The 11,823-nt window shown below is 44.7% G+C and overlaps 1 protein-coding gene across 2 annotated transcripts; it reads right to left on the bottom strand.

Annotated features, from left to right (window-relative positions):
* Positions 1 to 598: 598 nt before the first annotated feature.
* On the bottom strand, positions 599 to 8,544 carry LOC129123184 (protein NDNF-like). Of its 2 annotated transcripts, XM_077183347.1 has the most exons (5): positions 7,912 to 8,544; positions 6,582 to 6,646; positions 5,692 to 5,887; positions 3,857 to 3,981; positions 599 to 2,873 (listed from the first exon to the last, which is right to left on the bottom strand). In XM_077183347.1, exons 2-5 carry the CDS (start codon positions 6,607 to 6,609, stop codon positions 1,522 to 1,524), a joined length of 1,701 nt encoding a protein of 566 aa, XP_077039462.1. In that variant the 5' UTR covers positions 6,610 to 6,646; positions 7,912 to 8,544; the 3' UTR covers positions 599 to 1,521. The 2 variants fall into 2 exon arrangements, with proteins under 2 accessions (XP_077039462.1, XP_054493416.1); XM_054637441.2 differs by lacking the exon at positions 6,582 to 6,646 and having other exon boundaries at positions 7,912 to 8,537.
* Between the last annotated feature and the right edge of the window lie 3,279 nt (positions 8,545 to 11,823).

The following is an 11,823-nucleotide window of genomic DNA, read 5'->3' as shown; positions in this document are numbered from 1 at the left end:
GTGTGGACAGGAGGCTGCAGAGCACGTGGCTCCTGCTGTGGCCCTGCTCAGTCCGGGGCAGTGCCTGCAGGAATGCAAAGCCCAGCCAAGCCCAGACCCTGCAGCTGATCCCTGGGGAGGCCTGGCCCCTCATCTGGGGCTGAGCAGGCACAGAGTGCTCTGGACAGTGTGCACAGGGCTCAGAGTCCTTGCAGCAGGAAACACAACCCTGGTCCTGCACACAGGACTGCTTCTGTCCTTACCAAGGGCCTCCAAACACACTTGGATGGAATAATTGTTCAGAGTAAACTGGGACTTTGATGACCCTGAACTGCAAGACAAATACACAACAATGGATTTAATAATTTATGTATGTGTTTAGTGTAATTGTAGAGGAAAAAGAATTACTACAGGCAAAATTTCTCTGGCAACCTCTTGGTTAGTGAAGCTATTGTATCTCTTCATATGTAAATTCCAGGCCTGCCAAGAACCTACATACAAAATACTTTCTACTGATAATTGGAAATGAACCTAAGGGAGTTCATGAAGACTTAATTGTCTTTTTTAACCCTGTCTCATGTCATATATGGAAGGTAATCAAGGAAACAAGACAACCAAAGTGTGTCAGAATTTTTATTACAAATATTTTCCTTCCATGAAATTTAGTAGGAAAACCACATTTAATTTTTCTCAAAGCAATGCATTCATTGATATAGGCTGGCTTAAGGATGCAAAGAATGAATATATTACAGTCAGGAATCACAGAGTCACTGACATGGGCTTGATTTCAGAGGCTATAGTTGACAAATCTTTCCATGGCAAGATTCCTCAGTTGCTGCTTTTCTCTGTGGGCAGTAACACAGCAGTGTATTTGTACACTCCTGAGAAAAGCCAGATCCAGAGCCAGTTCCTGGCCTCAATTTTGTCTGTTTCTAACCAAGCACAGTTTATCTGTAGGAATGAAACCAAGCAAGCATACAGGTTAATAGGGGAAGATGTAGTTCAGCCTGCTTTACTCAATGCATCGAGCTATACATCAGTTCCACTGCTTTTTCAATTTCTTTTTGTTTCCTTTCTTGCTCAAGCAGTGAGGAATCTCTTTCTCAAGAGCAGTCTGATTTGTGAGATCTCTCAGTTCCTCATTAGCTGCATGAGTTACAGATAGTGGAAAAATCTCTGGGACTTGAGCAATGGTGTGTGCTTCATGTGAGGCATTTCCCCATCACTTCTGTGCTGGATTTCAGAAGCATTTTAGGTAACCAGTCTATTTCTCGTGAGTACTCTTGGGCTATTTTATTTCCATATGTATGAGTGTTTCACAACTCTGTTTTTAATGTTTGAATGAGACAAGGAAAGAAAAAATGCACCCCACCTTACACAGGAGAGAAGACGTATAATCACCTAAGATGTGTTTTGCTGTAGAATCTTATAGCTTGAAATTTTTTTTGTCAGCATAGTTCAAACTGCAGGGGCTCTGACTTGGGTTGGAGTAGATTTCCATACTACCTGCATTCACTCACTTCGGGCTTTCATTCAAAACCTTCAACATTTTTTCCTGGTCTTCACAACTTTGCTGTGATATCTGACAGGGATGCCAGACGGCCCAAAGAGATAAACATCAAACAAGTAGAGTGTCCCTGCCTCCAGCCCTTTGATGGTCTCTGTGGTGACGGCTCGCTGGAGGTTGAGGTCATAGAAGTACTTGCACAGCACTTTCTCTGATTTGTGCCGAGATTCAGGCCCAGAGCACCTGTCTGCACTCTGCAGCTCCCTCCAGATCTGATCCTCCTCAATCCTTTTCCTGTACACACAGTACTTGCTCTCCTCTTGTGTTCCCAGCCAGGCAATGGTCACAGACCTGCATGTTCTCAGTTTACTGAAGGATTTGATTTTTAAGCTCTCTGGAAGAAGTGGGAATAAGGGCTTGTGGAAATGGGGGGATGCCAGTACCTTCACAGAAGAGTTAGATTCCTCTGTGGACCTCAGCTGCACTGAATAGGTGTCCAGCAGCTTTCCCTTCAGGGAGAAATACCTCAGCCCAGAGAGGTTTTCTGATGCCACTGTTTTGCCGTTCCTTGTTATGTGAACCCGTATTTGGCCCCGACACAACTGAAAGGTGAAGTGGATTTTCTTGTGCCTTGCCTGGTACTGCAGACTATAGAATTTCTGCTTTTTCCCATCCAGGACCACATGAATCACTTTGCCATCTTTCAGCTCTGTCACCTTGGGCTCAGGTTCTTCCAGGGTCCGGGCGAATGTCCCGGTGTACGCGGCGCTGGCGTTTGTGAGGAGGTTGACAATAAAAACATCAAAGTAATACTGAGTGCTGGGGCTGAGGTTGGGCACTGTGTAGGTGTTCTTGGTGCCCATGCACACCTGCCTGACTTCCCCACTGCTCACTTTGTTGATGATGCTCAGTTCACTGTTGGACAGTATCATCACCTGCTGTGGCTCCAGAAGGTATGGAGAGAGGGACAGAGCTACCGTGGGTGGCAGCTTCATTCCAGAGGATCTGATGGCTGTCTCAGCAGCACACAAGCTCTTGTAGTTGTGCTTTTCATTAACCAGGAGGCAGTACTGGATGCCCTCGCTGTGCTGCAGGACAGAAGGGCTGTGTTTCCAGGCCAGGGTCACCGTTGTGGGGCCGATGCCAATGACATCGATGCGTGGATCCCCCGGGAGCTCTGGGTACAGGTGCCCAGACGTGGTGTCAGTTGTCAGGTACACGGTGATGTGTGTGTCCCTCTCCGTGGACAGGAACTCCAGCAGGTACAGGGCAGAATGGGAAGACATTCCCATGTAGGTCTCTACAGAATTTCCCTTGTAGTTGAAGAGAGTGGACACCATGCTTGAAGCCTTGTGAGATTTGGAGACCTCTTGTGTATCATGGTCACCTGCAGGCAAAAGGCAGACTTGTAACTTCTGCTTTCAAAGATGTGAAATAAGGCACATCATGCAAGTTTTACTGTTAGGGAACATTGTATTTTCTTCTTGAAAGCAGCAATTATAACTAAAAATATGTTTTAGTAAAAATATGTTGCTACTGGCAATTTATTAAATTAAAATTTGAGAAGCTTTTATTTTAGCAGTGCAGCTGTAGAATTATGTTTTCAAAAATACTGTAATTATGAAACCACAACTTGCAAAAGCTTGGCTTGTATCATGCCTGATGCCCCTACAATTTTCTTCTCCTATTTGCTATATCTTAGGGTACTTTAAGGAGACTCATTATTTCTGTGCTAGGTTTTTTTCTTTGGATTAGTTTTAGGCCATTGTCTTGTGAAGAGCGAAAACTTATCAATTCAAAGGTGTGTAATTTGAACTCCTATGTCAGGTGTACCTGCTTGACAGGTCAGAACTTGTTAATGGCAGCTTTTAGATTTTTAGTTTGAAAAATTAATTTTAAAAAATCATGCAAGGGAAAGGAATTGCCTTTAAGGGTAAAGGCAGTATAGAACCCACTGCCATGGCAGATGTGGCAAGAATAAATGGCTAAGTCTTCTCTGCTTCATGTGGGGAGCAAATAGTTGTCTCGAGTGACCTAAGCCACAGAAAATAACTGAGGCAGCAGAGGGGAGTTCAGCCCAGTACCAAGAGCTTATGAAGTTGGTCTGTTTGTGCAGCCTGGAAGACCTGCAGTTGTTCACAAATATTAACCTTAGATGTAGACATTTTAATATCTAATCCTTAATTTATTTGTGTTGAGGGCAAGATCTGATGGGTTTCCATGTTTTACCCACAGAAACTGGGTCAGTCCATGCAATTTAAAGGAGGGAACCACAAAATGTTTAGGGTTGTGGGAAATTTCCTGTAACACAGTTATCCATGAGTAACCTGAGCTTTCTTTGCCTCTGCTTGGGCAGCCTGAAGGCCTCACCTGGTGCTGCTTTTCCTGGTGGAGGCTTGTACACAAGTATGCTCCACTCAATGGGAACATCACAGGGAGTCACTGTTATCGAGAAAGGGGCAAGGGCCCTGCCCTCTTCCAAAACAAAGTAGTACCTGTAAATGTGAACAGAAATAGAGGCAATGCATCAGGGAATTCAGGTTTGCCCAAAACTCGTTGTAATCAGCCGTTCTGACATGGGTCACTTTGTTTTGGGTAGAAATGACTGTTCTCTGAGGTGCATCCACACAAAGGGATGATGAGTGTCTGCAGTCTTCAGCTGTGGGAAGAAAACAGGCTGTGGGGTATTTATTTTTAATCCACATGTGTTTGCTGAAAGATTTATCCACTGAAGGCAATATTTTTCCCTCTGAGTTTTTTTTCCAAGATTTGGGTGAGCATTGTATCTTGTCCTTAGCTGGTTATTTTGGATGATGGATGTGATTTAGCTGGCTGCCTTCTCCCTAATCATCTGTTGCCAGTTCTGCCTTGATTGCCTTTGTGTCAGAGGCTCCTATGCATGAGCACCACCAAGTGCCGTCAGTCTCTTTGGTCAGGTTTTGATTCCTGCCTTGAAAAAGCCCAACCTCCTGTCTTGCTCTGTTTTATTTCTGTTGGTTTTTATACAGGGTCTATAATGTATGGACTTGGCCATATAAATGCTTGGATTTGGGTGCCTCACTCTGCACTTTAATGAAGGCAATTGGCAATCCAAGGGTTTTTTTGTTGTTCACCAGTGAGACAAGCACAGCCCCTATGGACAGACCCTGTCAGCCTGGAGGTGTGGCTGGCTTTCAGGACATGGCTCCTAGGCCAGAGTGAAGCTTCCCTGGAATCAGTTCCACATTCTTGAGTCTTTTACTCTCAGCCAAAACTTGTCCTTGCTTGTCTTCCTGTTTGGATGACTGGGGTTCAGGAGAACCTTCCTGATCATGCTAAACTACTTCCTAATTGCAGTCTTAGTGTTATACCACAAAAGCATAGAAAAACTCCTTTTCATTGTTTCAATACCCCTGTTCTTTAACTAGGAGAGCTCCTAGTTCTGCTCTTGTGAGCATGGTCACATTATGTAACATGTGCCAGTTTTTCTGTGCAGTGCATGTTGAGGCTGAGCAATCTGGCTCACCCTCTGCTCCATGGCCGCTCGGGTGTGTGTCAAAATCTGTATTTGCTGGGCTCTGTCCAAAGTGCATCTCTTCCCAAACAAGCAGATTGATCTTTGCTACCCATATGCAGTGCCAGTTGTAATATCTAGATCACCTACACATCTGGGTATGGTAAAAGACTTTTTCAGATATTTTGGGAAGGTGAAGAATGTGGAATTTCCACATGCAAAGCACTTTTGATCTTAGCAAGTTGTAGTGCCATTCAGCAAAACCACTTTTAGTGTGCAGGGCAGTGGCAGATTTCCTGATAAGATGTCTGTGCAGGTATTCTATTGATTTTTGGGGTAGTGGATTTGCTAGGTAAAATGTTTGTATCCCACCCTGAATGGAGGATGGCTGCTGTCTGCAGAGCTGAAGCTGGGCTGTTTGTGACACAGCTGTTTGCTGCTGGAGCACCCATCCTGTATCAGTTCTGCTGCTGCTCTGACAGCAGAGAAAGCTGCTGAAATGTGCTCAGGAATCTAAATTTCATCTCAGAGGTTCATCCCAGATTGTGGGAAGTGTAATGACCCTTGAGGAGCAGGGCATTTTTTCTGGCATTTCAGTGTGCACTGCTAGAGCCCTGCAGGTACACAGGGATTCTTGGCTTATCCTGGTAGTGTGCAATTCCCAGTGACATGGGGATGTCTCTGAGAATAGGAGTGGCTGATTTGCTCTTACCTTTTGGGTATATCCTTCAGCAGGTGGATTGTAGTTTCCTTACCATCTGCAAGTAACAGGGAGTGGTAGAAATTGAAGAGGTTGCTCTTGAAGCTCTGTTGGGAGCTGGTGGTGGGTGCTTTTATAGAATGGCACAAACAAGTTGCCATGAGAAGATGGAGGGGAAGATAAAGCCAGAGCCAGGACATCTTCAGTACTGCAAAGTGGGGTGACAAAAGTGAACAGAAATGGCTGTCATAGGAGAGAAAGTAATGTGACCCTCTCTTTCTGTGCCTTTCCTGGTATTTGTTATAATCCCAGCAAGCCAGGAATTCAAATAGTGCAAGTCTCCATTTTGCTGAGTTGTTTAAAGTTCACGGAAATGTTCCTCTGAGGATCTCTCTGCAAAGATTTAATTGCAGAAACTGCTATGAAGTCTTTAATTAGAGGAAAAAAAACGTAGCCAATGCAGCACAAGTGCAACATGACAATTATTTTAAAAATTAGTTTTACTGCTATCAGAATGAGTGGAAAATTACATTTAAAAGATTTTTTCTAGTTTTTGATGTTCACTTAGTAAATTTCAAGGCTGAGCTATTTGTAATGGAACTGTCTCTTTAATACTCTCAGGAGGTCCCTATGTCCCAAACCCTGCTTCTGCTGTTCTATCAGAGATCACTGAATTTTTGTTTTGCCCACTGGGACAGTAGGCATCTGTAGATAAGAGGATCACTGTAACTTATCCAGAGCTGTGTAAGATACTGTTTGGTCAAAGGTGGAGAATCTTGGATAAGAATCCCTGAACTGGTAATTAGACTTTAAGCTCTGTGGATCTCATTTGGAAGAAGGCTTTATCACTGTAGGGCAATAATCTTGTTTTTAGATTTTTGTGTTGCTTATCATTCTCATACCTGCATCACTTCCAGCCTGTCTCAGCATTTGCTGCTCACTGGAGCTGTAACAACTTGTATTCACCCTGGCAAGAGATTTTTTAAAAATCACTTATGTCCCATTTTTCAACAGGCTTTATTATCAGCTTGGAATCTATGAAAGAAAAGTACAAAACCAGTCCCCAGCAAATACTGACAATATTTAAACTGCTGTGTGCATTGGCCAGAGCTGCACAGAGGAGGAGGAGGCTCCAGTTAGCACAGGAAACTTTGGCAGTGCAGTTATTGACTATAACTTACAGCTTCTTTGTCTGCCATGGTCAGTTTCAGAAAGTATCAAAGTGGAAGGGGCAGAGACCTTCAGTGCAGGTACCAGCTGTAGCTCAGGGATTTGGAAAGCAGAGGGAGCTCTGTGTGCAAGATCCCTTTTTTGAGGAAAAAGTAGCCTATTGCATCTTACAAGCAGCAAGGAGTAAAGATCCTGGTTAAATCTGATTATTGGCTGGTGAGGGGAGAAAACATGCAAGACAAAGGCTCAGTTCTTTGTAATTTTCAGTTCTTTCTGAGATCAGCTCTTTCCCCATAGTGCCTGTAAAAGTGTGGAAGATTTTAGGCAGTCAGATCTCCAGTTCAGCACACCTGCTGTCCATTGCAGTTAAACAGACTTTATAAAAGGACCCCTTCCTTTTTAAATCCATTTCAAACATACATTTAAATACAGCATTGAAGCCATCTGTAGGGTTTTATGTACAAAATCTGTGATTCCCATAGTCAAGTTAGTATCAGTGAGATGATTATGGAAATTATGGTTACCAAGTCATCTGAATGTCCCTCTCAACAGCCAGAAAAAGTTGGTTTATTCTCTGCCTGCTTGTACTATTTTAGCACTTGGTTGAATGCAGGCTTAAACAACCATCTGAACAAGTTGAAAGAATAGATAAGATTTCCATATCAATTCCATTTTAATGCTCTTATAATAGAGCTTTTCCTTATGACTCTGAGTCACTTTGCCACTTGGTTATTCCTCTAGTCTAATTATAGCTTACAGATTTAAAATAAAACCCCAAATATTTTGCTTCACCTTTGACAGTGAATCTGAGTTGCTCTGTGCTTTGGAGAGGATTTAAAAAAAGTCTTTCTGCTGCTTAAATGACAGGATCTTGCAAACCACACTGATACCACAGCAACTCAGGTTTCTTGTCCAGGAAAACAAACAAACCAAGTGATCAGCAAACCTATAATCAGCTTATCCCAAAGAGAGCATCATCCCAAAGGCTATTTTCACTCAATTACACAAACAATATATTCTCAGACTATTGGAAATATGTTACACAAAAAATACTGTACTTACCTATTTTGTTCGTGGCTAGATGTTCCTCAGACCACTCGCTTTCTTTGCCAAAAAAGCAGAAAAGAACACAGACTTTTCAGATCTCTGTAGGCAGATGAAAACCAAAACTGTGCAACCAGTTTAACAGGACAGAACTGATTTTTCCATATGGCTCCTGAACAGACATAGCAACTGAAATGCTTGCAGTCCTTCACAAAAAGTAAAAAAAAAAAAAAAACAAACCAAAAACAAAAGACCAAAGCCACAACGGGATTTTGGTGCTTCCTTCAGTGGGGTGTTTTCAGAGGTTGTTTTAAACTTGCCCAGCCGTGCAATCTCCCAGGTGCTGGTTGCTGTCCCCTCAGCTCCTGGGCTGTGCTGCCTGCAGAGCCCAGGAGCTGCTCCTGCACCGAGTGTCAGCCAGGCTGCTCCTGCAGCCTAATCCAGCCCTGCCTGCCCGGGGAGCAGCTCTGTGAGCAGGGGGGGTGATGCAGAGAGGAGCAAACACTGTTAACCCTTGTCAGCCCTTAACCCAAGCCAGCCAGGGGTGCACCAGTCTCCTCCAGAGACCTGCTTTGGTGTTAGTAATGTGATGGCCCTGCCAAGGAGTGTGTGATCTCCCTGCCCTCAGCTCTGCAGGAGCTCCAGGGAATTCCAGGTGTGCTGAGTTTCTACTGGGGTGCTTTATGGGCCCAACAAGTGCTGACCTAAAGCAGGGAGGGCAAAAAACAAAAGCTGCAAGGGAGAGAATGCTCTGTGTTTTTAAAGCAGACTGGAATTAGCAATCCTTTGAAGGCTGTCAGAGATCTCCTGAATAGAGCTGAGCAGTTTTCTTGGCTTAGAGAGGCTGTGTAAGAAAGAAACTCTGAAAGTGTCTGGGCTGGGGGAGCATTTCTGTGGCTGAGGGAGGAGGCAGCAAAAGGGTGCACGGGAAGAGGCTCACAGCAAGCCAAGCACTTGCTTGTTGGGGCTACAAAGCAGTTGTAGCAAAGCCATGGTTCTTTTCAGGCCACTCCTGCTGAGTGAGAGCAGTGCATGGCCAGGATTCACAGGCTGCTCGTACTTCTTGGCCTGGGCTGTCAGCAAAGATGCCCTGGGATTGGTCCTGTGGGGATGCCTGCTCAGAAAGGCAAGCCCCAGGGAGCTGCATGAGCTTCCAGGCAGGCACTTTGCAGGGACAAAGGCAGAATATTGTAGGGAGGCTCTATTTTTAAATAAAGTCTCTTGTGTTTGAAGAGCGGCTTGCGGTAACCCTTTATTATTGTCTCCCTGGATTCTGAGTTAGATTGTTGAAGCCTTCCCAAGATTAAAAGTTTGCTAAGAAGGAGGGAGATAAAGGAGAAGTAGAAAGAGATTTCAACAGATTTTGTGTGGCAGATCCTTCTGAAAATGTAAATTTGCTCCTCAGCTGATGTAAGATAAATATTTACAGTGCAGAGAATGGCAGGAATAATTAAGATGTTCATGAATTGTTTTCTGAAACGTTTTGCTGAGCAACTGAGATTTTAAAAAGGGACAGCATGTGGGAGCCTTGATCCAGGCCCTGGATGATCAGGGTATTGATATGATCTAGGCCCTGTATGATCAGGGTATTGGCACCCTGGAGCTATGAGGGGACACTGCTGGATGTATGCTAAGAACTGGCACAAGCAGGGTAAATGGTGAACGGGGTCTGTCAGACAAACCATCATTCTGGTGTGAAATCCAGCCCAGGTCAAGTCTGTGTAACAGATCTGGGAGCTAATGGAAATGTAAGCACCTAGCCAGAGCCAAAGTGTTTCCTTAAAGGAGGAGAAACAGGAGAGAAAGGTGTTGGTGCCAAGTCCAGTAAGGTCCCAAGGCAGGCCTGGAAGAGGGAAATGTAGGTCAGATGAGGTGCATCAAAAATGTGCCCTGAAAACAGGACATGATATTCATTTTCACAGAAAAAACATTGGTCACAATGTTAGTGCAGGGTCTACAGCCTGGTTTTGTGGTGGGAATTTGGAGGGACTCATGGGTGGAAGCCAGCAGGGAGAATTGTGGGCCAGCAACCAGCGCTAAGCAGGGACATCTCTGGGCAAATCTCAGAAGATGATGCCACTTGTCTGGTAAAATCCCTAAATCTGGACAGAGTGGATGTGTTTGTTGTAAAAAGATGGACTCTGTCTTGTCCTCTCCAAACCTCCCCACTGCCACCAAAACAAACCATTAGCCTCTGCAAAATTCAGCATCCAGGGAAGGCAATTGGGAGTATTTCCTTTGGCCATCATTTCAGAGTTGGAAGCCAAATGCTTGAAGGAGCCCTCTGTGTCCCACTGAATAAAACATGAGCAAGGATGTCAGGTGAAAAAGGCTGGTGATGGTGTAAGTATGGAAATAATCCAGCTCCTCTCTGGACAATTTCTCACGTTCTTCCCATGTGTGTCTGCTTACATGCTTTGCTGGAGCAGAATCTGTGCTCATAAATTTTCTGAGAGGTTCACTGAAGCACTATCAAAGGGGAAAAAAGTATTCTCTATGGAGAAAGTTAAATTCATGAGCTAAATTCATGACTTGTATAGCTTGACTGAACTCAGTGAAGTTACAACAGGGATAAATCAGTCCTTGATTTGGCAAAAAATTGCTACAATGGCCTTTTCAGTAGAAAAAGTCTGTAATGAGCAGGTGTGCTCCCCTCAGGGCTGAGCTGGTGACTTCAGGAGGACTCTTCAGAGATCCTACTCCTGTTCCAACCCTGCTGCCCATCCACACCTTTCACAAATGTGAGAGATGGAGCACCTTTGACACCAGAGACTTGATTTATACTCAGTTATGTAGTGGCTCTGCTAAAAAATCAGTGGTGCTGAAACAAAGGAGCTGCTTTCAAGTGGGAGCAAAAAGCCAGACTCTGGGGTTTAGCTTGACGCTCTCAAAGACACTTCAGGTGTTCACTTCCTGGACCTGCAGTCCATAGTTGTGTATTCAGGTGAGGGGTTCTGCAGTTTTGGCAGCCCTGTCCCTCAGCAGGCCTTGCCTGCAGCATTTGGTTGCTGTTTCATGGCATGCCTTGCACGGGGGTGCTCAGAGGCTCACCCTGGCTCACCCCACAGAGCACAGCTCTGAGAATTGTGTCACACTGCTGTACTTGGCAAGGAGGTGCAAAAATTGGATTTTGGGTATTTTTGATGAAGAATTTCCCTGCCTGGCAAGGCTTCTTTGAGCTGGTTTGGTCACCTCCATCAGGGACCTGTCTGTGGGAAGGGCAAGGAGAGCTGCAGTCCTCCCTGTGCTACAGGAGGGAGTGGGAGCAGGGCTGCCCTGTCTTCCATCCATCACCCAGCTGCATCAGCCCTGGCTGCTCATTCTGGCAGCTCCCAAGCACAGACAGCTTCCCTGTGCCCCCAGCCCAGCCTAGGGAGCTCTGTTTCATCAAACTCTGTAAGCAAATTAAAAATGGATGGGGAAAGAGAAATCTAATCTGTCAGTTATGAGATGAGCAGTATTCTCCCTTTCTGTCTTTTCCACATGCACATATGTATTCTATCATCAACTGAGGCAGAATTGTTAGTCTTTGGCTCCCAGCTACCTGTCTGCCTGCAAAATGCCTTTTGAACTAATCTTTCTGTATAAACTACCTTCATAGCCCTGAGCAGAAGTAGCTATGGATGTCTGATGGGGGGAATTATAGCATCCAAACATGTTCTGCCTTTTCAACAGCTTCAAGTTGCAATCTATTCCCCTCAGCAAACGAATCTGACCTGCCCTGATGGCTAGGGTTTGGGGGATGCAAATTTCTGTAAAAATCCCCTCCCAAGTGGAAAGGTTGTCCAAAGCATTGCTCAGTAGTTACTGGGGCCAGTATGTCCTTGATGAGTTCGTGTACTTCTGGTTAGTATTATTGCTCAAAAAATATCACTCTAGACAGACAGCTGGGCTCCAGAAAGAATCACACTTTGAGCTGTGAAAGTCAAT

The sequence above is a fragment of the Agelaius phoeniceus genome, chromosome 9 (assembly GCF_051311805.1).
Source record: "Agelaius phoeniceus isolate bAgePho1 chromosome 9, bAgePho1.hap1, whole genome shotgun sequence".
Lineage (NCBI taxonomy): Eukaryota > Metazoa > Chordata > Aves > Passeriformes > Icteridae > Agelaius > Agelaius phoeniceus.
The sequence above is the reverse complement of the archived record's forward strand: the minus strand, read 5'-3'. Positions and strand labels throughout refer to the sequence as shown.

What these genes read in the sequence shown, in the direction of transcription:
- LOC129123184 (XM_077183347.1), bottom strand. Translation starts at nt 6,609, where the DNA reads ATGCTGAGACAGGCTGGAAGTGATGCAG. An exon ending in CTGAAGGATATACCCAAAAG is followed by an intron (nt 3,982 to 5,691) that starts GTAAGAGCAAAT and finishes TCACATTTACAG; the next exon opens with GTACTACTTTGTTTTGGAAG. An exon ending in ACCAGGAAAAGCAGCACCAG is followed by an intron (nt 2,874 to 3,856) that starts GTGAGGCCTTCA and finishes TTTTGCCTGCAG; the next exon opens with GTGACCATGATACACAAGAG.